The following is a 27,267-nucleotide window of genomic DNA, read 5'->3' as shown; positions in this document are numbered from 1 at the left end:
ACTATCACTATTTCATTACTGAAATACTGCCAAACATAAAGAAGGACTGTTTGAGAGTGACCAGCAACATTTTACCACAGAACTGGAGAATAAAACAATTATGTATCCATTTCTTAAACTATGACATGTACCTCATCAAGACATATTTAAAGCTACCTATAAAGAAAAGTTGAGAAAAGCTGCTCAGAAATCTTATTTTTACAAAAATAATTAAAAATTAGCAATAATTTTTTACTTAAACCTGGAGAAATAGTCTGTTCTTCAAAACAAAACAGCACTAAACCGTATTTTTTTCCATTTTAATATTCAGAAGACAACTTGTTTGAAAGCAAACAGCTCATTTTAATTTTTAAGACATCTGAAATTCAAGCTATTTGAAATATTTTCCCAAAGTTTTTTCACTTTGAATTTCCTAATTCAAAGTGAAAATCAGAAATATATATAAAAAAAAATCTGGTGTGGTGGGTTTTTTGATTTCTTAAAGGTATTCTTCTGGAAATAAGTACGTGTGTGTTTGAGCCCCTGTCAAAGGTTTCCTAACGCTCTAGCTCTGGACCAAACTGGCCAGTGCAGTTCCATTGAAGTCCACTGTGTCTCAAATGTCAAAAGCAGCTCAGTTTGATCTGAAGTCTTTCTCTTCACCAAATACTAATACTCCAAGATCAAAATTGGATACTAAAAACTAAATGAAATTCATATGACATTGCTCTTACCATCAGAGTCCTCCTGCTCAGGGTTGTATCTGAGGCGACAATTGTCTCTGTCATCTGGGACACCATCATTGTCATCATCAGAATCACAGGCATCTCCTTTACCATCTTTATCATGGTCAGCCTGGTTAGCATTGGGGATATAAGGGCAGTTATCTTGGTTGTTCTGGTGGCCATCTTCATCTATGTCCTCATTGTTGTCACACTGGTCACCAACAAGGTCATTATCTGCATCAGTCTACCAAAAAGAATCAAAAAGAAATAAATTTATTATTGTTACTAAAGTACAGATAGCCTGGTACTTAATTTCTCAACATATCTCTTCAAGGACTTCTCTGAAAACAAGTGACACCATGACAACAACCGTGTTTACAGCAGAAATGTAACTTCAAACAATGTAACTTCAAATGTAACTTCAAAGCTACTTATTCTGCCATCAGTCCATAAGATCTGGTTGCTGAGACATTTCCAGGGCAGTTTTTTGGCCATCTTCACTGCTCTCATTCTAGACATCACAGGGGAGTTGCAGTCTGGGAAGCACATTTTCCGATTGCTTCTGTACGCTTGATGTTATTTATCTGTGCATGGACCAACAAACTCAGGCATACCAAATGCAGCCCTGAGGCTGTTCTCACTTGCCATGGGGGAAGAAAACAGTTTACCAAAGTCTTGAAGATGGATTAAAGGCATCATCACTCTACTTCCCTTTCATCTGATACAAAGAGATCTGACAACCTGAGATGTGAAAATGAGCAATACAGATCCACCTCTTCAGCTCTACAGGGACTGATAGCAATTCCTATGTTCTTTTCTCTGCCCTTGTTCTGACATTACCATTAAGGAAACTGTCTCTAACATTTACCTGGTCTGGATTATGCATCAATGGACAATTATCACACTGATCACCAACCCCGTCACCATCTGTATCACTCTGGTCTGTGTTATAGACGTAAGGACAATTATCTCGTTCATTAAAAATATCTGTGAGGAAAAAAATTGAAGAAATCAGAATGATACAGCATCCAGCACAGACAGCCACAGACTGCAGGAGTCACCAGTAAAGAAGCAAGGCTCTTAAGGGGCTCACAGGCTTTCTGATTGCTATAACATTATTGCTACAACATGAAATAGTGAAAAGACTAATATTAGAAAAAATTACGGTATCAATTCCACTTTTCTTGCTACGATAGACTTCTGTATGTATTTTACTAAGGGATTTTGCTAGAGTAAGGGCTGATGATGTCTTAAGAATTTAGCCCTTTTTCATAGAATAACAGATATGGTGGGTATTTTTATTTTTAAATAATTTGATTTGGATTTTCTTCCCAGACACTTTAAGGAATGGCATAGAATGCACAGCTATAACATGGTGGAATTTCTGAAGAGTTTAGTATAGGAACAGCTGCATTAATGTTCAGCTGCCTCAGCACTACCTAATTTCATTTGAATATGTGCATCATTTATTGTACAGCATACCAAATTTTCAAAAGAAACTGTTCCCCCTCAGGAAACTATTATACAACCAACAAGCTCCTTCAAAATTATAATACATTGAAAAGAAACAAAAATAAGATATGTTGGCATAGCTGTCTAGAAAGTATACAAGTACCCTCTCCTACATTATATGGTCCCCAGTTATTTCCATAATCTTTCAGCCAATAACAAATTATTACATTTTTCTTCAAATGCAAAACTCCCATGAATACTACGAAGAACCTGAAGATCAGAAGGATGAGAGGACTTCAAAATGTTCAGAAGTTCAAGTCAGATAAGCATCCAAAAGTTTAAAATGTTACTGAAGGACATCCAAAACTAGATTTCCTCAACTTCTAATACTTCTGGATTCTAAATTTGAAATGCTGCAGGGGTATGATTTCTGAAAGACGTTTAAGTTCCTTTCCCCCTCCTTAATTCCGATTGAATATGAGTCATATAGGCATGTACTAGTAGATGAAATAAACACCTTTAATAATATTTTAAGACACATATGAAATGTGTAGTTGGATTACTGTGGACTTTGCAGTACGTTCATAGAAAAGCAGATTAATTTACTACAGATATTATCTTAACCGCATGGATGTTCTGATGTTCTTTTCCCTCCCTAAAAAAAGAAAAAAAAGTCAACAGAAGTGTTATATTAGACCCTGATTACTTTGGAACACAGACGAAGGAAAGAATTTTTTTAAGATTACACTGATAAAAGACTCGCTGTGATTTATTCTTCAATAATATCCATTGCAGTCATTTAGGGACTTTGTGGATAACTATACTACACAGGACAGATGAACCTCAGCCTTCTCTTTCTTCTGCATTTTTAAGCAACTAGACCAAATTTTATTCCATGTATAAAAGCAGGTAGCCCATCTTACTGGACATAAAGCAAAGTGTACTTGTGGAACAGCACTTAATTCTCAAAACTGAAAGTATACCGTCTCCATCAATATCCACGGCACACGCGTCACCCTCCCCGTTATTATCTGTGTCAATCTGAGCAGGGTTGTGCACATAGGGGCAATTATCACAGCGGTCACCAACTTCATCCTTGTCATAATCAAACTGACGAGGGTTGAACAGTAGAGGGCAATTGTCCTAGTAAGAAGAAATAGAAGATTTCAGAATATAAATCACAACTCATGCGAGCATAGTATGAGGTGGTTTAATTCTTCCTGTTCATCTTGGACAGAGGCACAAAATCAAAATATTAATCTATTATTTTTTCAATGGACAAGCTGTACCTACACTGAAGATCTTGGTAGTAACAGGATGGCACCTGCACAGCCTGCCTCACTGTCTGGTTTTGTGTTTTTGTACAAGGCATGCAAAATGTCTTCCATATCTCACTAGGAGAGCAACAGGTATTTTAAATTGGATCTGTATTCAGATATTTCAACAAAAGCATATCACTGGTATGTGCGTTTAAAAAAAAAAACAAAACCAAAACTAAAGACCAAAACTAGAATGTGTTGTAATATCAGGCCAACTTCAGCTGTATATTATATTTTTTGGAAAAAACTAGAATTGTTACCCTGACTTTTTTGGAACAAACTAGTATCAATACTCTCACTTTTAAACTACATATTTTGATTTTTTAATGTAAACAAGGACTGACTTTTTTGTGGGTTGTGTTATATTGCATATAATAATAAATGTAAAAAGTTTCAAAAAGCAAGGTTAAAATTAAATACTCTCATTGACCCAAAATATTTTTTTCCTGACACCATTCCTTTTACTGGAATTTTGAAATTTTCATTTCAGTTTAGTCCCTAATTTGAAAGTCTGCCAGAACAACAATTCTTATGTTTCACACATCCCCAAATTATACACGGACTTTTGCACAGGCACAAGGAAGTACTCAGTGTGGAAAGTGAAGAAGAATGAAACCAAACCAAATCAGTGGGAGTGAGGGCTACATCAGTATCATGGAATCTGAAGGGAGGTAATTTGGAAAAAATCTTTAAACTACTTTTTCTTTGCTAAAGCAAAAACCATTTACTAGGAAATAATTTTTTTAGCCCAATATTTTAAATTCCTCAGAAATACATTTTATATACTCAAGGACAAGATATAGAGGCAAGTCAAAATTTTATACTGCTCATAAAACTGAAAATCTGGCTACAATTTTTCAAACATATGTACTAAATCATATTATTTTATCAAATGATTCTTTGTTTTTCAAAATGTTCTAAGTAGAGGCCCCATGAACACAGTTCTAACCCAGCTTTAATCATCTGAAGCTCTAGAGCATCTAGGCTCCCTCTGAAGGGAACAAAGAGGAACAGTAAATTCCTAAACCCAATTCACTCATCCTAAACATGTTCAGAAGAGGCAGGGTGAATCCCAGTCTGGAGATGCCTCTGTCCTTTTGCTGAAAGTACAGGGAGAACAGGTTTAGACTAACTATGTATCTTTTAGGCTCTGCAGGTAAATGAATTTCAGCCTTGTGGGCAGATCTAAAGTAGGGAAGTATGAACCAGGCTAGGTACTTTCCTCTCATCATTTCCCCCTGATGCTGGCTGTATTTATAGTCATTATTATTCATCATAACTTGTTTCCAATATACCTCAGATATAATATCTACCAGCTTTTCAAATACAATGGACCTATCATTCTCCCATTGCAAAATAAAAAATCCAATACCACCTTCCATTAAACTGTTTTCATGCATACAACTGAATCCAGAACTGATACAGAGAACATAATTCAGCCCCAGGTTCCCCAGGCTGCTTTGCCCTGCACAGTGCTACTCTCCTTTGACCCAACATAGCTTTACTCTGCACTAGACATCATTCAGGGAAGGCAGTACAGAATAACTCAGCTGAAGCTCTGAACAATAAAGCTCTCATCTATTGTAATGGTTTTCCTTAAAACCAGATGTTTAGGTCAAATGTACCGAAGACACAGAAATGCATCTTACTTTGTCATCTTCAACACCATCATTGTCATCATCCTCATCACAGGCATCTCCTTTGCCATCTTTATCAAAATCTTCTTGGCCAGAGTTAGGCAGAAGGGGGCAGTTATCCTGGCCAAAAGAAATAATCAATACATTATGTTTACATTATGTCAGAATGACTTGCCTGGGCAGAAGAGTAGATACGGTACACCAGAGGCTATAAAACAAGAACAATCAATCACAAATACTCTTTCAAATGCCTGTTTGTTTGCTGCCAAAGATAGTAGTTCATTTGCTGCTTTCATATTGTAAAGTAAGTGAAATGCATCTGCAAATCATTCTATTTCCCAGCTTTCCTTCTGTTAAAGGGATGTTTCCAGTAATTTTTAGATGAAACTATCTAGCAAAGAATAAACACACCACACGCACACACATGCACTCTTACATCAACTTACGTACCACTCATGAAGTATGTTTGAAGATTACATAAAAAATGACCAGATTTGGTTGCCAGAAAAATAAAGATACAAGCCTGGAGATGGTCTTCTTGAAATAGCTGTTCATGTGGAAAGTTACTGGAATGAAGTAGTACACAGCAGTGAGGGGGAACACTAAGAAAGGGTTTTGAAAAACATGCCTTTATACGGTTCTGCAAAACAGTACCTTTGCACTCCCATGCTCCCATGGCTTTGAAAATAAAAGGCAAATGTATCTCTTTATTTTGTATCACAGCTTTGTAAAGAATGATTATTTTAAATGAGCAAGTCTTAGGTTACACTGAAAAAATAAGAAGTGGTTTGCCAACTTTTAACATGTATTCCTTTTTAAAATACTAAAATCAGCTAAAAATGGATTGCAATTCTACCACTGGCTAAGAATACATACATCTATAAAAACCTACTCCGTTATTCTCACTTTTTCTCATATTCCACATCTATCTCAGACCAAAACTAAATCTGACAATAGAGTGCAGAAATATCTTTTTTGTAACACATACCCTAAGAAAATGAAGTAAGTAAGATTCCTAGCACTGTTTTCAATCTCAGTGGTTCTAATAGGATAGATAAGTTAAGAAAGAGAGAGCTGGAAAATCTGTGATAAATATCAAAACTCCAATGCAACTCCAAATTTTTTATGGCACTTTTTTACCAAATACCTGTGAACAGCCTCAGCTGTCCAACTCAACACTGGTTACCAGTGATACAAAAAAATTTTTTTGAAAAAATGAAAGAAATTAGTCAAAGCTTGCTCAATCACTTTGTATTTTTGTATGTATATGTTTGTCTGTCTGTATTCTCTATAGATTTGAGTCCAATATCATACAAATCAAGTAGCAAGGTTGCTAACCTCATGGTTAGCAAGTTCCTATAAACTTTGCAAAAAGAGGTAGTGGGGTAGAGGAGAGAGATCCCACCAGTGCACTCTAAAAGTCTCTTATTAGATATTAGAAAGAGGACTTATTAGACATCACAGCTTCCACCTGGGAACTCAACCTTGAGGCACAAGCCCACTGGAAGTTAGGCTTCTTTGGTTCACCTATTGACAAAGTTGTGTGTTGGTATGATAGTACTTAGGGAAAAAAAAGCTACTTTCATTTGATTTAAAAAGAAATTTACACTAAAAGATATTGCTAAGATTTTGTTTTTATTTACAACTACTTGCTTTATTCATATAGCTTTGCTTAGTAAGTTAGTTTTCAACCATTATCAGCTCAAGGAAATAAGCTTTGCTTTGCTTTCTTTAAATCAAATTACTCAACTAGGATATTTCATAATGAATATAAGGACCTGAAAATACCTCATATTTTTAAGGGGTTTTGTGGGGTTTTTTCCCCTTAAATGAAGTACTTGTGTCTATTAGATCAACACATGTATTATAGAAACCATGAATCAACCTTTGAAAACAGGTTTTTTCCTGAATGGGTTCAGCATGTTAGGTTTTTAATGAAAAATAATCATTTGCATTACATCTTGAGTCAACATGTTGCAGATTCTGATGACAGGAACCGAAAAAGAATATATGAACTGCAATTGCTGAACTGGCTGGATCCACAATAAACAGACATCAGCTACAGTGAGGAAGTTCAACATCTGAGGCTAAAATTTCCACCAATGTCTGAAACTCTTCTGCTGCTAAAGGCCAGATTCGCAACTTCAACTGGATCACCTGAGTGACTTCTGATTCTCCCAAACAGCCTGATTTCAAACTTTCCTAGTCTCTTGATCCGTATTTGGGTTTTTAACCACTATAGAAGTCTAGCACTCAGCCATTTTTGCATTTCTTTCCTCATTATTTAATCTGAAGTTATTGTGCTAGAACTTCATGACAGTTTAGAGGTAGATCACTTTAACATGGAGGAGGAGAATCCAAAATGTTTCAGGTCTGGGAAAAACAAATCCAAAAACCTCAGAAGAGAAAGCATTGACCTTGTAGCCACGACTGATTCAGCAAAATACTCGAGCACATGCCCTAGTGAAAACAAGTAGGTAATCCAGTGTTGTCAGTGGTCCCATTGGTAGGTGTTTAAAACTGAGCACTCATTTAAGCCTTCTGCTCAGGTAAAGCTCCCTTCATCCCAGTTGCTTAATTTGCTGCTGCAAACAGTGTATGACCCTCTGTATTGTCCCTGTCATTCAACCATCAGTGAGGCCAACACTCAGAACTGGGATCCAGGGAATTGCCTGTCAGGGGGTGCCTTCACCCCTCAGGTATTCAGGCCACCAGCAAGGGTGGAGAACAGTTCCCGTGCCAGGTCTAGAACCAATGGTGGCAGGCAGGTAATTCCCCTCAGGAGGGTAAGAGCTGGGACTCCACATCTCTGAAGGGCAAGAGAGGCTGAATCTCCCATCCTCTCCCACCGACCTTTTGCAATAAGGAGGACTCCTTTGTCTAATTACTCGTTCATTCCTCTCTTAGATTCCTATTGCCAAAAATGATGTCAGGCTCTGAATCCAGTTTTCACAGAATGACCTGCTTAACTCTTTAAAAGGAAGGGGTAGTTCAAGAAAGGAGTTAGAACTGTAGACCGTACGTGGCTGTCAGTGTCTTGTTACAAGCCTTGCAGGTAGGATTTCATACTCACCTGTGCCCAGAGATTCCTGTTTAGTTCTCACTAGCTGTGTGCTCCACACCGATGCTTTAGGCAGCTCCTGCTCGGTGTGCTAACTCTATTCACAAGCATCCCAACCTTCTGTGTACGCTGAGTAGGAAGAAATCCAAAGCAGAGGACTCTGGATTTCATTTTGAGAATCCCTTACTGGATCTAGTGTTAAGTGAATACACATTTCACAGCATCTCCTAGAAAATGAGCATGCTGTAACAGTCAAAGCTTAATGAAAGCAACCACCAGCTTGATGCTGAAAAGTGTTACGTACAACTATTTAGGAAAAAAAAAGAGAAAATTTGGTTATGGTGTGGCATTTTTATCACCCTTTTTAACTTACCTTCACACAATGGTATGTTGCATTAGCAGCACAGACCAAGTTATTATTAGGCCAGCCATCCAAATCCGAATCCTCACCACAGATGCGTCCATCACCAGCATAGCCCGTCCTACATTCACATTTGTACATAGGATCACTGAAATGGCCCAGATAGATGCACTCTGCAGACTTATGGCAGCTGTGTGTCTTGTCCTTGCATGGGTTCTCAGGTTCACAGACCTGTAACAGATAGAGCATACTCACTGAAACCTGATAATATTCGCAGCCAGCTGTGTGTGCCTCATCTTTGTCAAAATCAGGCCAGTTATTCAGATGCCTAAAGACAGGAACTTTGTTTTAACTGTGGTCAGTAAGTCATACTGCTGTCAGTTCACAACTCCAGACAATGTGTACAATGAAAATAATTAAAACAGGAAAAATTGGATATTATTTAAAAAGCAATTAAAGTGATTAACATTTTCAGAACTCTATCTGTTTTCTTCCAGATGTCATTAATCCCCAGAAATTAACTGCAACAGGAAGCAGACTGTACGCACCTCTTTAGCATTCTGCCTGTCAGTAGGCAAGGACTATCTTATTTTCTTCAGAGACCATAGTGAATTCTCATGTTCCCCTCAAGTAAGTTTGTGTTAACTCTTTCTTATCACTTTGCTTATTTTCATTGACAGTATCTCAGAATCTTACACAGATATTTTACATTCAGACGTCACATGTTGAACTAACCACAGATTGATTCAACAGCAACAAAGAGAAGGCATCCCATGACATCCGTTTTAACATTTTTCTCGTCTATCAAACCATAGTCTTCAATATCACTTCCACTTCCTTCTGTCCTTCATCACTGATAGGTGTTGGCCCAATGGAATTTAGGGAGTGAGAACTTCAGATGTGTCTGATGACACCCACATTAACAGTATTACATTTATTGAGAGAACGATGCTGATTCTTCAGTTTTCAGTCCCCAGAGTAGGTATATACACCTGAGAGAAAGGAGTGCAAAGCAGGGGAACACTTCCTCCTGGCATTTTACACTGATTTGGTGCAACTGTGCAGATGCCTAGGGAAAATAAAACCCTTAAAAAAACAACCCCAAATTCAGTGTTTTGTTACTTGAACCAAAAATACCCTGGAACAGCAGTTATCTATTTCAGGTTGTCTTTGTTTGGTACCCAAGTTTATTACATGCTTTTATTTACAGAAATTTTCAGGTGAGAATTACTCAGTTTCGAAGCCACCAAATTCTCTTTGATATCACTTACTTGCTTCTCTGTCTTGGCAACTTCCAGCCCTACCCCATAGGGCTGACTTCCTTTATAGCGTGGAGGACATGGCAAGCAGTGGAAACCCGGATTTGTGTTCACACAGCGATGGACCTGATTCACCTTGAAGCAAACATCTGACACAGCTATACACTGTAGGAAAAGAAAGAAAGAAGAAACCAATTAGATGGCTGTGTAATTCCTAAATAACGAAAATTTCACAGTGATTTACTGATGTTAATGGAAACAAAGTCAATACCTCATCAAGATCCTCACAGACGGTACCATTGCCAAGGTAACCTGCTGGGCATGGCCCACATGACCAAGAGCCATCTGGGTAACTGTTGCATTCTGCTCCAGGAAAGCAAGGATTTGACAAACACCCATCTGGCAAAGACACATAAAAGCGTAGCTTAAGTCAGGAGCATAAAAGGCATGTAACGCTTCATTTAAGAAACAGGTATTCCCTGTTCATTAGCTTAAATCACATCTGATGCAACAGACTCTTATAAAAACCCTTACAATTAGGGTTATTAAATGCATTTAATATACTATTGATTTAATATGAAAATATTACAGATTGCTACATTCAGTTGAATATATTACAGCATACTGAAGCCCTGTTTAAGAAATGCATCCTTGTTCAGGGGAAGTCAGTATTAAGAATATATATAAAATCCCACTGATCTGAACAGCACCCAAAATACTTAAATGTGCTTTCCTCAAACAAAGGTATAATTAGTAGATTTCTGTAGTGTCAATTCATAATTATCCATTAAAGAAATAACAGCAATAATAATTATTCAGACTGAATAAAGAATGACTAAATACCAACCAATTGGGCAATCCTTTTTATTGCACATATCATGTTGCTTGGTATCTCCCACGCATGGCTTTCCTCCATACTGTGGCTCTGGACTATTACAGAGGCGAGACCTCTCACGAATTCCTCCTCCACAGGTAACAGTGCAGGCAGACCATGGAGACCAAGGACCCCACTGACCATTCACTAGGATATGCAGAAGAGAGGAGAAGAGCATCACAGGCAATATACTGGGGACAACATTTGGTGCCAATGACAACCTTTTCTTCAGATCCCTGACTGGAGACAGTTTCCCACTATGCACATAGGAAGAATGATGCTGGCAAAGCCTACATTAAGATAGCAATATTTCAGAAACCAACAAACAAATAAAAAAATACCCAAATGCTTTATAGGCATTTTTTGGCCAATAATTAAAACATGCCATGCCCATTGGCATGCTGTATTTCCATTTAAGTTGATCAGAACAAGTACAGTGCCTTCAAAGCTCCCTACTAAGCTTTCATTTTGTACAGAAAGCAGAGTGTGACCACAGGATACAAACTTCTTCAGAGCCAAACTTGAGCTCTATGGCTTTTTTTATGGCAACAGTATGCAGGTATTATTCTTGTTTTGTAATCCATTCGTCAGTGTATCTTCAACAGTATTGCTTGAATCAGTATAAAAAACTTATTTCAATGATTCTGCATGTTTTATATTGGCACAACTCTACTGATCCTGTTGTCATCAATCCTGAATTTTCTTGAAATACAAACATCTTTGAACCAAACTCCGTTTGGTTTTGGTACTAGGGTACTAGGTACATAAGTGCAATAGTCTGTGTCCTTAAATAAACCTTTTCACTAACTTTGCATGCATAGATGGATCAAAAAGTAGGTGAAGTGTGTACAGCTATTTAAGTTCTATTGTGTTAGAAACTTGGCATCAGTTTCAATCTCATATCCCATAAGTAGAAAGGCTGAACAGAGAAGGGAAATGAAGAAAGATATACAAAAAGGAAAAAAGCAAGGAAAATTATATGAAAAGAAAGTGAAAGTGAGTGGAATGAACAATCTCTAAAAAGGCTAAAAAAGTGTAGATGAGGAAGAAAGAATTATAATAACAATTAAATATGCTGAAGGTGTGTAAAATATGTATGCATACTTTCAAAGAAACCTGGCTACTGGGGGACTCTATGTATCAGCTTCCTTTTAGATAGAAAGTGTTTATATTTTTGATATAAAGAGATAAATCACTAAGTTATAAAACAAAGATTTCTCAAACACTTAAAGCCAAAACATAATATGGGAGGTTTACAAAACCTCTGACTGCATTGTTGTCTTGATTTTAAAAGCACCCTTGTGTGTTATTTCACCCCTAAGCTACAAATTATATTTTCCATCACAGAAATCCACTGTAATTTAGATCTGAATAAAGAAAAGAAATTCAGCTGGAAAATTGCATCACCTTGGAGTCAAGACCACAGACGTACCTGGACATGGAACCTTCTCACACTTCTCTGTTTCACGCCCATTTCCCACACAGTTTTTCCCACCCATCTGGGGGATAGGGGAATTGCAGAGGCGGATGCGAGTGATATTTCCTACTCCACAGGTAACTGAACAGGAAGACCAGGGAGACCAGTGACTCCAGCCACCATCCTGACGTACTGCCAGAGAAAAGAGCAAAACTCAAGGAAATAGCCCACCTGTAGCAGTAATACAACTTCACCAGTGAGTTTCACCTTCTAATAAGCCTCTCACCACATCTGATGAATGTCCCATCTCTTTCCTACCACTGTCACTTACAAAGCCCAGCATGTCAGCTCAGACATTCAAGTACAGCTTTCTTAAGAATCTCAGTGACCAACATATGACTAACATGCATGTTAGATATTTTACTTAAAAATAAACTTGTTCCAGTGAAACAAAACCTTGTTTAAAATGCACATTTGGACATCTCACATTCAGCAATAGCCTTAGCTACTATAGTACCCTGGATATAGCAGCTACCTGCAAATGTATTGACCACAGTTCAGGAGACAGTATGATCCTTCTAAGTGCCTTAAATATAAAAGCAGTTTGATATTTTGCAGAAGTCTTCTCTGATTACCGTATTCCTAAAAACTACTAAGCTAATGGAATGCGCCAATAATCATGAATGAATTGTAGATCAAAACACGGTCCCATGTATCGTGATTATGCACTGAGTGTCATCTCCAAACTTACTTCAAACAAGAGACTCCAGTTCATAATGTTAAAGAAAAGAACACCCACTATCTTTTTGTTTAACAGAGCTGAGCCCAGAATGCACATAACTATTAAATTGTCAAGAAAAGGAGAAATATTTGAAAGGGGGGAGATGACAAAGAATCTAATGATAGCTACTTTAATTATGCATATATGAGTGTTCAAATACATACTGTTCTGATTAGTGAGTGTTCATAGCAAATCCAGACTAAGCTTGTTTTGGTTTAGAGAAGTCCAAAGAAGCTTCAAAAAAAGGGAAGGGATTTTATTACTTACTGCGATGGTCACATTTCTTAAAGCTGCACATCCTCGTCTGGATGTGCGGGCCTGTACAAGCACTCCTGGTGACATCACATGACCTTCCTCGCATCTGAGTCCCAGAGCCACAGGTAACTGAGCACTTTGTCCAGTCTGACCATGGTGACCAGCCTTCCTCACTGTCATCAGCTGCAGAGCAAAAGGTACAAAAAAGTACTTAGTATTGAAAGTCACTCTACTATTGTGCTCAGAAGATTTTCACTTCTCTTTGTCTGTAGAACATACGCTTTGTCCTTTCTTTTTCTAATTTTGCTTTCCCAAGCTGCCACTGAAGTTAGGAAATTATGGTTTAATGTAATGAGAGGTTAGTACAGCTAAGAATCCCGGATCTTCATGAACTTGTGTGCAGTGTATTTGCACGAAGCACTGACCACTGAAGAAAGAAGAACATCTTATCTCTAGAATGGACTGAGCCAAAAACTCGAGTTTCAACTGCCTTTGACTTCAGAACATAGGTCAGTATGATGAGATGTGGCCCCACCTCTGAACATAACATAACGGTGAACGTGATCAAGAGCACATTTTAAGAACATGCCCTGTGCTTGAATAGACAAAAAACTCTGAGTATATTCCAATGCATTTTTATTTAGAACATCTAAATAACTGTTTTCTTCTGTGATAGACCTGTCTAGTACAGAGTGAAATGTACTGAACCCACACTGAAGTCACTTAATTAGTGAAATTACTAAAACTATTCAGTCCAAAGTCTAGTTCACAGCCTGCAATGCTGTCTTAAATGAACCTCAACAATCTGTTCCATGTAAGTAAAGCATTATACCAAAAGAGGATATATGACAGTGAAGAAATAAAACAGAGTAACAGTATGACAATAACAGAGAGGAAAAATAACTTGCACTCTTAATAAATATTGTATCAAACCGCATGAAACTTTTCATCTGGAACTTCAACATCCTCCACAAGGAGACAAGAAGACATCCTAACCTATGTTAGTCTGTTTTAACCAGGAAGTATGGAAAAAAAAAAAAAAATAGTGCACAGTGCTACTGCAAACCAACAAAAATCAGAATGTCCAGCCTTGGAAAATATGACTAGGGAGGAGTATGCATCTAACCTTTAGTGTCCAGCTTAGCTAGGCAAGTTATCAGCTTACTTCTAAGCAACCGATATAATCACTGAAGAGAGACCAACTCCTCCAGAAGGTAGCTTCAAGCAGCCAAGTTACTTCATATTATCCTTGTATACATGTAAGTTTTTTATTTGATCTTACATGCGTCAACCTCTTATTTGTTTTCACCTCTCCACCACAGTAGTAGCTATTTTAAATATTACCAAAGAGTAACTTTCTCTTTGGCTAAATACTCACAGTGAGAGCAGACTGGACAGCATTCACCTTCAACAAAAGATGGATCAGCACAGGAGACTGCTGGGCAGGTGATTTGATGGCACACGATTTTAGAATCCTACAGGCAAAGAAATCAACTTACTGACTTATGCTCACATACAGAGGCAAAAAAAGGTGGGCATGTGGGGAAAGTTTCATGTGTGGAAATTCTTTGATTTGTTCTAAATGTCATGGACACGGGGACTACTTTTCATAAGTATCAGTAAGTCTAGGCCAAGCTCTGACTAAGTGTTACCTGACCTAGAGCAAACCCACTATTCATTTTTGCAGAGAAGAATGTTTCCAAAACTTTACCTGGCAGGTACATTTGGTGCAGCTATCTACAATCCAGCTTTCATTATCTGCAAAGACACGGCCATCCTGCCAGCAAACTGACTGGTTCTTCAGTGTTTTGTTAGGCCCAATCAATTCCCACATAATTTGGTTCTCTTCAGACTAGAAGATGAAGCAAATGAAAAAAATTGTGTACTTTGTAAACAAACTATTTTAAATAAGACAAAACTGAAACACTACTGGATTTCATTCTTCCATTAAAAAAAGTGTATTTTTTACATATTTATGTACATAAAGTAGATCTCAGGTACTGCAATACTGCATAGCAATTCTCCAGCTAATAGTACAAACACAGTCACACAATACTAAGGGAAATCTGTTCTTAGCAATTTTGCTTTCCTCCAATACAACTCATCTTTAGATGGAAAGACTTTAGTCCTGAGACATATCGCATAGTAATAAACTTCCTTCAGAAAGGATTAACTTATTCAGAACAAGAAGAGGGGCAGACTTCAGTAACATGTCACAGTCTTACTTCAACTGTGAAAATCCCATACCTTTACTTACAGTTTAGGTACTCTGTGTAGCCACTTGCTGATGTATTCATAAATGGTATAAGCATGGTAACAACACTTCAACAGTATACAGGCAAGGTTAGGTTTGTTAGCTTTTGATTTCCAAACCTGCAGTACCTTTAAGAGGATTGATTTCCTCTGTGTATGAGTGCATGTGTGTGTGTTCTTTTAAACCCAGTCTGTGAAAACCAAGCCTTCACTAAAGTGTTATACTCCAGAACTACCAAACTAGTCACTCTGATAATGTAGGTCATCTCTACATTATGTAGGTATACCAACAGGCATGCACACATACATACAGAAACCTCTATTAACCGCCTGTGGTATAAAACAAAGAAGGAAAGAGTACTGCACAAAAGACCTCTTCCAGTTCTTCAGACTTACAGGTACCTACCACTTTTTGGAGGTTATCAGCTAAGTTGTTCACCACAATGCGCAGGCCGGTGAGCTCCGTGAACATTGTTCCCAGCTCTTCACAGGAGCGGTCACAGAACTCAGCCTTCTTCTCTGCCTTCTCACCCACATACTCATTTGTGATGGCAGGACTCAAGTGAAGGATTTCAGTACTCTCATTTATGGTGTTCACTTCAGCTGGTAGCAAGAGAGGAAAAAAGAAGAGCTGCATATACAGAGTTCTTCCACAGATTATAGATTCCTGCTGAAATCACAGACTGGCACCCATGTGTAGGGTTTAAACACATCTATTTTGGCATAGCTTCATGCTAGATTATACCCATGAATAAAAGAGAGGGGTTAGATGTCAGCTGGTTCCAATTATAGGTTTTCTCTTTTCAAAATTAAGAGCCAAGCTGTGTCTCACACGTCCCTCACTTTAAAACATTGTTGGCACTGCAACACATTAATTTATGAAGAAGGCATAACAAAAGGACACAGTATCAAAAAAGCAAACCCATTTTATCCACTCAGAGCCATGAAAGGTTTCAGATTTTTTCACGACCTATCACATTTTCTCAATGCAGAGAAAAAGGCAGGAGAAAGAGTTTCCTTGCAGAAGTCATTGTCCTTGTTCTGCCCATAAATTCCACGGTTACTTGGCTCAAGTTCAGACCATTATGCAATTTATACCAGACTCCGGGCTGCTCTGTGTTGCACTGCCTGGTGTTAAACTCAGAGGACCTGTTATAATGATAGTTTAATTCTGAAGTGAAATGGAGGTCAAGCTAAGATCAGGCTGAATATTTGATTTGTCACTCCAAACACTCCTCCATCAGACAGATTGTAATTAAAACAGAACTTTGTGAGCATTACACGGGGAGAACTGGACATGTTCTAATATCAGTTTAAAAGACCTCCCTGTCTATAGCAAATTGTTGAAAAGGAATGTAACAGAAAGCATCAGCAGTAATTAATAAAAAAAAGAACACAGATAATTAAATAAATGGTCTGTGTTCTGTTAAGCATTTAAATCTCCACCAGGAGATTATCCACCATCTTATGGATTCCATGGAAGCTTTCTCTAAGGACTCCATGGTACACTCAACTTTGGTATCAGCTATACAGAAATCCATACTGCCCTGTCTGTTGATAAAGACTTGTTTACCAGACTTAGAAACGTTGCAATAACTCCACGTTACCAAACAGAAAGGAGAAGCAAAGCATATAGCAATTTAAAGAGAAGAAGTCAGCACAGAAATGTGAGCCATAAAACATATTCTTCAAAACACCCCAGTACGATTCAGTGTTGACAAGTCACAGAAGGTGGCAATGCTTTAAAAATTTTGAGGGCTTTATCTGATGCTTGATTATCCAATGTAAAGTATTATATTCAAATGTACAAGCAATGAAAATGGGAACACCAGCATTCTTCATTCATTTAGAAGGCTAAAAATAAAAGAACAAAGAACCAACCCATAAGATGACATTAAATAACTACTTCTCAACCATACTTAAAATGATTGGCCTGATGTGCTTTTCAATTAGCTATGAAGTATCTGCTGCTAGCCAAGGTCTACAATAAATTGTTCACAGTATTCCAGAGTTGAAGTAATTGTCCAGCTTCACTTACAGGATGGGAGAAAACTGATATACCACATAGCAGATCAGAAGTCTGTGTCATAACTGTTTACTTCAGCTGCTTTTTGATTCCCTGGAAAGAATGCAATTTTCCTACCGCATTGAAAGACTAGGTTTCTCAGATTCCCCCATAGCACTTCTCAGGTCATTAATTTCATATTTTTCAAGCCAACATGGAGTGTGCCTTGACCAGAACATTCTGAGGACATTAATAAAGCTGCAATCTCAGCAGGAAACATAAACCAAAACTATGTTAGAAGAACTAAATCCACACTTCCTACTGATACTTGGCAGCAACTGAAAGAAGATGCCTGGGGATCACTGGGAAATCAGTTCTCTGCTGCTGGCTTCCTGCTAATTTCCTAAGGACCACATGATTATCTTTAAAACGAGAAACCAGAATAGTAGAATATGCATCCTTTCACATATGCAAATGTCATTCTGTTGATCTAGCTGAAGAAGGGATTTTACTGATGTGCCTATTTAGGCATGTTTTTGTCATCTCTCCTACCCAGCACTGCGTGTAAGTCCTGCTTAAAGTATTTGCAACCACCACACTACAGAGATACTTTCCTACCCTCAACCCAACAGCAATCCCAAGCTACCATTTCACCATACCTCACATTCTCATACTAGGATTAAAGATACAGTAGGAAAACACAGTCCTGCCTCTCAAAAAGCAGCAGGCTTTTTGTGTCCTCAGAGCTGAGGGCACTTCACTGGTAACGTCTGCCGTGTGGGACATTCACAGATAAATTTGGCATTTTAGTGCCGGTACCACAGCTCAAGGGGTGGGCCATCAAAATGGGAAAATACGTACCTCATAGTCAGTAACATATCACCCATGGCTTTTCAACTGTGGTAATTAAGCTCAATAGGCAATGCCAGAAAATCAGCCATGCATTAACAAGCCTCACAAGTCATTTTGACGGCCTCAAGCCATTGGCCCTCTTCTGCTGTTGCATAAGTAATTTCCATCTTGTAGCATTCTCTTGGTGTTGTAAAGTAAAAATAAAAATATTGTGAATTGAACTATTTGCTAATAATTCCCAAGAAGGGTAAAACAAAAAACCCAAATCTGTATAATTTATCAGACCTAAAAATTTGGTAGCCAACAGATGTGATAACAAACACATTAAAAAAATTATCTGTTGGTTATTAGCTGCAACAGCTGAAGGATATAAGAATTCCTCCCAAGGTACGTATCAGCATGCAGAACTCAATTATCCCTTTAGGCTCCCATTGGCTTCCTCTTTAGAGTAGAAGTCAGTAACCTCCCATTTTCACTTGATGATATTTCTAAACATTTGGCCAAACTACTTCCCTTTGTGGTGATCAACCAATAATAACACTAAACATTTGAAGTTACCCTCTTTCATTGGTTTTGCTGGTTCAATCTATCTACACCTAGGGGCCTCATCCTCTTGAATGAGACTGTCTTGCCTCTGATTGCTGAATGTGCCCTCAAGGTTCTACTTCGACTTCTGGGAATTTTGTTTCCACTGGTAAATGAAGTAGGATAGTTGAACTGCATCCTTCCTAAAACCATCCTTCTCTTTTATTCAGATTACAATTAGACTTAAAAACACATTCTATTTTCTCACAGCAGTTCTGCTCCTCAGGCATTTCCTTCCAGTAACAAGGCATTTCTTTCCAGTAACAAAGCTGAAAACCAGTAGTTCTGAGTAGTTTCTCAGTAGTTCCTGAGTACAGAGAACAGCTTGGCTGGGGTAGATGACAACAAACAAATGAGGGCATATCTTCTTGCTTGTGCCATCTAAGGCCATTTCCATTCCAGCCCACATGGCTCATTTCTAACACATCATCACACTTGTGTATGAGGTCCTGCAGCAGGGCACACCTCTGGAACGTATGAAATAACCAATCAATATCCTTTATCAAGATTTAAAAACAGACTAGCAAGCTCAGTCACATTTTTTGTGCATATACATATATACACACCCCTATATATATACATACATATATATACACACACACATTTATGTATCTTATAAAGAATTTTTGTTACAAAATCTCAATACTCTGGCCCCATTTGAAGAAGTTAAGACCTGCTACTGCTTAATTTATGGGCTTTGCATAAACAAGGAAAAAAGTTTGCTTAACTGATTTGCTCTGTGTCATATGTTTTGGTGAAGTGACAGAAATAATGGCATTTCAGATGGTAGGAGTTTCAAATAAAACCCCAAAGTCCTGACTGCCTTGTGTACCTACCACACTCCTCTGGTGGAATCAGCTGTCTCTGATTCTTGACTGAGCTCCTGCCAGTTACAAACACTGGAAAGTTAAATAGCCAGCAACTCCCATGAGCTGAACCTTAGTGCATACTTGACAGATTTTCATAACTCTTTCATGACGAAGCCAATATATTCCCACACACAGAAGGCTCCCCTCCTGGTGAGGTCAGCAAGAACTGGACCAACAAGAACACATGGCAGCTTGTCACATACATGCCTTCCATACCTCTTTTGGTTTTTTTCTTATTTTCCTTAGGTTGTTTTGATTAACAACACTTTGGGATTCAAACCCAAAGCCTCTTTCAGTCAACAAACTTATTGCCGAGGAATTCAGTGTCTTTAAGACTTGCAGACTTGCTCATGGGCCCGTTGAGAGTCAGGAGCAGAATTCAGAAGCAACGTTCCCAGTCTTGTGCTCAAAGAATCATGGACATCTCATGGAAGAATGTAGATGTTCCCATGCATATGCATTTTTCCTTCTATTTCTAATAATTTCTTGCTTGACAGCTTTTCTCCCAACTTAAAAACAGAGGCTTAGAGTTATAAACCTAAGCAATAAGAACTAAAATAGTAGCCTAGAGAGTAGAAATAGTATCTCAATATAGCTAAGAAATATATTCCTATTACCACCAAAAGCAATTTAATTTTCTTTTCCTTTTTTGAATAAGATTCCTCTACCATTTCAGAGGGATCTGTTGCATGGTTTTAGGATAGTATGTCACCATTGGCATTTCTCATTCTCAGCGTTAACTGAACAGTATCAATGAGGTAAAAAAGCCTTACTTGACTGGCTCCTCTGGCATCCTTTTTTACGCAGAACATCCTCTATTGAAGTATCAAAGATTAACTGAATATTTTGCAAAAGACCCTGTAATAATAATAATAATTAAAAAAATTAAAAACAAGTTAGATCAATTTAGGATTAACTGGTCTGTCTCAAACCCATGCTACTGACTGGATTTAGCCATAAGTAAATATGTAAAAAACAATCTACAAGGCATTCAACCTGACACACACTGAAAAAAAATTCTGTTGATAGTTTTGTTACATACAGTTTAAATACTACAAGCAACAAAATCAGGTATGTTCTGAAATAGGTCATAATAAAACAGTTATTAATCAGCAGTGAGCTCAAATATCCATTTCTATAGAGCACATTTTAGATTTTAGTTCTGAGACATTCATCATGAGGTCAAAGCCAGCTTTTGAAGTTCCTACCCCATCGCACTTCCATCCTTAGCCAGTCATTCCCATGCACCATACTTCACTGTCTCCTCACTTGTGCTGCCACTAACCTGAGACAACACTGTAAAACCAGACCAGTACCTGTTTCACTTTAAAAAAAAAAACCTCAGAAAAGAAAAAAATTACTTTAAAAACAGATTACTTCAGTGACCCACTTAACAGTACAGCTCCAAAACCAGTTCTAGGAGCACAACTGATGGGCTAGGAAGGCAGGCAGAAATGGAGAGGCCGTGGGCAAGAGCTTCTGGCTTTCTTGCCAAAACTGGTCACCCTATGGAACCACACTCCAACATGTCATGCTCTGGCTGACAACTAGATGGCACAACAGGATGAGAAAGAAAAGGCTTTTCAAATTTTTGAAGCCATGTGTTCAAGTTTGATCTCAGCTGTGCTTGGAAAGAAGTCCGCCTTAAAGCACTTGGGCCAGATCACACCACTGTGTGAGGCAGAAAGAAATTTTCATTTTATAGGAAAACGAGAAAGTTTCTAATTGCTTCATTTTAAAACAAAAGAGAAACAATAAATGTTTTCCACAAAAAGAAAAAAAAAAAATCTAATTTACAGGACTGATCAAAACACTGTTTTTTTTTTTTCAAATTGTCCTTTTTTTTCCCTTTATTTTTTTCTTTTTCCTTTATTTTTTCTTTCCTTTATTTTTTTTCTTTTTCCTTTATTTTTTTTCTTTTTCCTTTATTTTTTTTTAAATTGAACCGAAGGTTAATTCAGAATAGCAAACCAAGATACTCTGTTAGGGGATGGGCCAACACCATATGCTTCAGCTCCATTAAAAATTCTTTCTTTCCTGTATGTTTCTTTTTCAAATAAAATTTAACAAATATTAACAGGCTCCTATGACTTGAACAGATATACTTCAACAGAAAAATAGGTGTTCAAGAAATTTCCAAAGAATTCTACAAATCACCACAAAAACGCAACACGTTCAGAAGTCTTAAATCTGGAAAATGGATGGTTGCATAGGAAAGCCCGTAAACTGGTTTTGTGCACTCTTCCTGGCCTTAGACTTTGCTTTACCAGTCCTTTGTTTTCAGGAACCCCTAAATTCACACAACAATGATCCAGCAATGAATAAAAACACACTCTGGAGAAATTCTGCTTGGGAACACCTATGATGCCACCAAATCCAAGAGGCGTTGGGAGAACAAAACTACACCTATTGCACCTTCTCAAACTAGTTGCAGCTATGTCCTTACCTCGCCAGTGACCCGAGCTCCTCCAGGTTACCTACCCTGAAATGATTCTCCCGAATGGACCCTTTCGCCACATACATTCTGCTGTTCTCTGCTTTCAGCTGCTCATAGAAAGGCTCCTCCAGGATGAAGCTGTCAATAAGGTCACAGCCAACATAGAGGTTGTAGTTCTCCCCCGTTATTTGCACGGTGAGGTTCTTCCACTGCGAGTCGGCAAGGTCCACATCTTCCAGGGAAATCACGTTCTGGAAGCCATCCACCCAATAGATAAGGTCCAGGGTGTTGGCCCGGCCATTGGAAATGATCTCAAACTGCCTCTCACTGATGCCAGGACCCTCTAAAGCAAGGATAGTGCCCCTAGATTGCCTGTCCTGTCTCAGGGTGGCTGAAAGGATAAAGCCCTCATTCTGCCGTATGAGTTTGACAATCTTTTTTAATTTCTCTGGTTTACACGGAGGTATATGGTCAAACCGAATGAAACGATATGCTGGGATAGCGGGGTCTGGACCCCGAAACAATTTTGCTCCAACTGTCTTTCGGTTTATGTTACTGATTTGAAGTAAATCAAAGGTAGTCTCCTCTTCCTTGTCACCATCTGAAAAAGTTAACAGTGTGTGACAATGCGTCTACAAAAAGCGTTACAAGAAACACAACTCTGCACACTATACTTAGTAACTGCAATTACATGACAGATGTGAAGATCAGCAGACTAAACCCCGTACTTTCCTACTTCCACAAACAGAACTGTTCCTACTAGCATGGAAGCGAATTGTATTTTCCACCTGTCATTTTCATTTACATGACAACTCTTGCCATCTCTGTGTGTAGGTATAAATACATTTGCTTATATAACTAAACATATGGCTATGTATTTTATAGCACTTTGTAATACACACTTCCATATACATACATGCTGTGTGCTCATGTATATGCCTACACATGGATGCATGTAACAATGTAATCATTAAATATTTTTAATATATATGAAAGGATAAGGAAGGTGAGCCAATTTCTGTATTTTGACTGTCAGCTAATAAAAGTCAAATTATGAAAAGCCATGTGGCCACATGACAACAGGAAACAAGAGATTTGCTTTTTAAAGATTCAGGCCAAGAAGTCAGATGTAAATGAGGGCCTGGCACTGTGCCAATGTACATCCTACTTATATTTGGTCTGTAGAGGTCTACTTGTCTACCTTTACGTTTTTAAAATGTTCACTCTGCTCAATGATTCTGTTTGTGTTACTTTCACCATACATTTCCACTGCAGAGGAAAGTATAATAGCAATTCTTTCTGAGATTATATACATTTTGATCAACAATTTCTAAAGAAAATATTTTTTCAATATTTATTCAGCAACCTTCATTTAACGGTAGTAAGATGTATCTACCAAAAAAAAACCCAGCAACTACAATTCCAGGCACTTCTTAAAAAAAATCATATACGATTACTTTGTCCACTGTAGCTCAGGTAAGCCAATGTTTTACACCAACTTCTAGTTTTGGGAGCTACTCTATATCTAGTTAAGAAGTATCAGAACTTACCCTGAGTATTTGAGGAAACCCACAGGGTTATCAACACAGCAAGCCACAACAGCCCACTCCTCTGCAGCATAACTCCTATGAATAAATCAAAAAGTAGTAAGTATTAGGGAAATAATATTTATCAACCACAAATATTTTAATTTACCCCATGAAATGCCATAAACAGAACTCTCATTATAAGCAGCTATGCACATCAAATCAGACTTTCTATCTTGTCTGATTCTTGTAATACCTATTCTTGGGGTTATTCTTGATGTCAGAAGTAAAACATGACATCAAGTGAAGGGAATAGAAATTCTTGACAATAAAGCCCCTTTTTATGCAAATATCCCTAATAATAAAAAGGAAAGACATACAGAAAAGACACGGTATTATTTTCTCCATGACTTTTCAGCAGCTGGCATAGAGACCACGTGACACTACATGAGATACAGCACATTAGTAGCTGCATCTTTACTTTGGAGCACAATGTTCAGCTGAACTTCCTTGGAGGGTAATGGGATCTCCGTAGGTGCTGGTTCTGAGTACTAGGGGTACTTTTCAGTACCTTTTTCAGTGTCATCATACAAACTCCTCTCTCTTTCTTGTATATATATATGTAGCTATATCATTTACCCGTTCTTACAGTCCTCTGTACCCACGAGCTATCCCCAAAGCTGGATAAAGTGACTTTTAACTGGATGCTCTTTTGCCCCACAGCACGATGCAGTTCTAAGCCACGTAATTGCATCTCCGTACGTGTGTGCACTCACAATGAATGGAGCAGGCTGCTCCCTTTCACTGGAATGCACAGACGTTCACTTCCCCAGATACAGCCCTATCACTTCAACACCGCTAACTGCAGGCATTTTTGGAAGGACTCAGGGATGCCGCCTTTTCCTGTCAATATTTTCTTTTTTACTCATCATCTGTCACCCCGAGGTATCACCGCTAACACCGATTAACCGGCAAACTCCAGGAAGCCCCTTTCACCTCTCAAACCCAGCGCCTCCCCCGCGGAGACCCAGCCCGGACGACTCCGGCCACAGCCCCGCCGGCGCGGCGGGCAGGGCGGCGGGCAGGTGCCGCAGCCCGGCCCCGGCGAGCGCTCCCCGGCGCAGCTCCCTTCATCCTGCGCCCCGAGCACCCGCGGGGCCGCGACGGCAGCGCGGGGCGCCCGCCCGGCCGCCCTCGGGCAGCTCCGCCCGGGCGGCCGGAGCCGCCCCGCCGCCTCCCCCGGCCCCGCCGGGCGGCTGCCGTCCCCCGGAGGGGCCGCACGGCGGGGCACGGCGCCCTCCCGCCTTGCGCCTCACCTGGCATGGGGGGAGCCGACGGCGCGCTGAGGCTCTGCCGGGGCGATGCCGGTGGGGAGCGGAGCGCGGTGCCGGGCCGCCGTCGCAAGTCCCTCCGCGGCCCCGCGCCCCGCGCCGCCGCCTTTATGGGCTGCGGGCCGGGCCCCGCTGTCAATCAGCGGCGCCGGGGCGCGCCCCCGGCTCGCCCCTCCGCGGCGGTGACATAACCCCCCCGCCGCCCCCTCCCCACCGGGCGGCCGGCGCTCGCCTACCTGCGAGGCCATCCCGGGCCCGGGCCCTCCCCCGTACCGCCCCGCGGCCGCCCGACCGCCCTCCGCCGGCGGTGCAGGGGCGGTGCGGGAGGCGGGCCGGCCGGCCGGGGCCTCCCCGCAGGGAGCGGAGGGGCGGGGAGAGGCGGCCGAGGGCGCCCGTCGTGCCCGTGCCTTGCCCGCGGTTTCGCGGGGGGACGAGCGCGGCCGCCCCGGCGCGGCAGAGCCCCCGGGAGGCGGCGCCAGGGCCCGGCAGCGGGGCTCCGTGCGCGGCCCGGGCCCGCCGCCGGGGACTCCCGAGCCGGGGCCCCGCGGGCGGGGAGGGCGGCACCGGCCCCTCCGGCCCGGCCCCTCCGGCCCGGCCGGCCCGGCCAGGGGCTTCGCGAAACCTCTGCGGCTGACAGCTCGGTGCTCCTGCCGCCGCTGCGGCAAAACTCAGCCTCCCCGAGGACCGAATCCTCTCGGGTTTATCCTGTTTATTTTTAAGCGAGACGTGCCCCGGTCACCTTCCCCCTCTCCGTTTGTAAAGTGCTTGCTGGAGCCGCTTCTCGAGTGAGCCCCAGCACCCCGGTCCCTCTTTCCGCCATGGGATGCAGCCACCATCCCCTTTGAGCTCAGTCAAGACACGGTGGGCTTGCTTAGGCATGCTCCTGATGGAGGAAGCCTTGCCTCGGACTAATGAAAGCAGCACACAAGAAACCTCACTCTCACGCTGCTACCAGTCTTCGGAGGACTGGAATAATCTCCACAGCAAGGGCTCCTCCACTCCCAGCACTTGAACTCGTGGGTCGCTCTGTTGAGGAGCAGCCGGCATGGCTGAAGGCACCATGCTCCGCGTGGAGCAGAAGAATGGAACCCTGCAGTGGGTCCACAGAACCTGCCCTGACATGTGGAAACATTTCAGAAGTCAAACGAGAAGACCAGGATCCCTGCTGCAGAGGCCCGAACTGGGGTTGCAGAATATCTGTGGAAGGATCCTGCAGCTGATGCAAACAGGCATGGATTTGGCTGAGTTGCCTGCAGAATCCAAGAAATGGAGCCCTGTCAAATGTGTAGCTGGATAAACACCACAAATGTTAAAAAAAAAAAAAAAAAAAAGATATAAAACAGCATAGGAAGTCATCAGCTTTGCTCATCACAATTTGAAATTCCAGTAGAAAAAGGTGTTGAAGTTTCAGAACTCGGAAGACTTCAAAAAGCTCAATCTGTCACTAGAGCAGAAAACTCCAATGCTAGCGTCGCTGCCTTTCCTTTTGCCATGGAAGCTCCTTCCAACTTGGCTGGCCTTGGCCTTGCAGGGTAGCAGGAGCCAAGGAGCCTTCCCCTTTCGCACAGGGTCCAGGGGACCAAGCCAAAGTAGGAGGGAGAGGGCTTTTTTGTCTTCCTAAGACATTTGGTTTTCAGTTTTGTGAAACCTCAAGAATTTAAAAAAATAGCTAATGAAGTTCACAAAACCTCAGATTCTACTGAGTTTACTCATTCTCCCCACTATATTAAGACTGAGTCTTTATATCTGTATATGTAGCTGTATAGTGTGTTTTCCACAAGACTTTGAACAGCACTGGCACAACTCTCATCAGGAAGCTGCTCTGGGTTTACAGTTGGAGAAGAGAGGGCAGCAAAGTGTTTAAGAGAACTAGAAGGCATCTTTGAGATAGGGCACTTTACTATTGGTACATTCATATATGAACACCTTTTGCAGCGGAAATTTTAAAGTCAGTAAAAGGACAGTGCAAAGTAAAGAGACACATTTTATCATGATTGCTTTCAACCAGCTACGTCATAACAAAACTCTTCTTTCCATCTCTGTGGGTGTTGCAGGAATGAAGGATTGATAGCATATTGTTTCAAGCTGAGTGATTTATATATAGGATGATGACCTTTGAGAAGACAGATTTGGTACTGTTCCTTCCATGACTGTGAACGTGCTCACTGCTCACTTTCCTCTGCCCACCTTGGAAGAGGTAAACACCCTCTTCTTTCCAGGATTCCTGACAGAAAGCTCACAGGAACAAATGCGCACACTGCTTTCCCCAGCTAGCCAACATATACATGC

The 27,267-nt window shown here is 40.3% G+C and overlaps 1 protein-coding gene across 1 annotated transcript in view; it reads right to left on the bottom strand.

Annotated features, from left to right (window-relative positions):
- THBS2 (thrombospondin 2) overlaps positions 1-23,741 on the bottom strand; it is a 30,673-nt gene extending 6,932 nt beyond the window's left edge. Inside the window, exons 1-16 of the mRNA XM_075707693.1 lie at positions 23,672-23,741; positions 22,166-22,722; positions 20,458-20,542; positions 15,780-15,976; positions 14,832-14,972; positions 14,499-14,595; positions 13,133-13,303; positions 12,100-12,276; positions 10,641-10,814; positions 10,065-10,192; positions 9,806-9,958; positions 8,547-8,765; positions 5,125-5,232; positions 3,140-3,299; positions 1,573-1,691; positions 714-948 (exon numbers count right to left, since the gene is read on the bottom strand). Coding sequence (XP_075563808.1) covers positions 714-948; positions 1,573-1,691; positions 3,140-3,299; positions 5,125-5,232; positions 8,547-8,765; positions 9,806-9,958; positions 10,065-10,192; positions 10,641-10,814; positions 12,100-12,276; positions 13,133-13,303; positions 14,499-14,595; positions 14,832-14,972; positions 15,780-15,976; positions 20,458-20,542; positions 22,166-22,722; positions 23,672-23,741 — 2,791 coding nt within the window. The remainder of the gene's footprint in view (positions 1-713; positions 949-1,572; positions 1,692-3,139; positions 3,300-5,124; positions 5,233-8,546; positions 8,766-9,805; positions 9,959-10,064; positions 10,193-10,640; positions 10,815-12,099; positions 12,277-13,132; positions 13,304-14,498; positions 14,596-14,831; positions 14,973-15,779; positions 15,977-20,457; positions 20,543-22,165; positions 22,723-23,671) is intronic.
- Positions 23,742-27,267: the final 3,526 nt, after the last annotated feature.

This window comes from Pelecanus crispus, chromosome 3 (assembly GCF_030463565.1).
Source record: "Pelecanus crispus isolate bPelCri1 chromosome 3, bPelCri1.pri, whole genome shotgun sequence".
NCBI classification, from domain to species: domain Eukaryota; kingdom Metazoa; phylum Chordata; class Aves; order Pelecaniformes; family Pelecanidae; genus Pelecanus; species Pelecanus crispus.
This window is presented reverse-complemented; position numbering and strand designations above follow the sequence as displayed.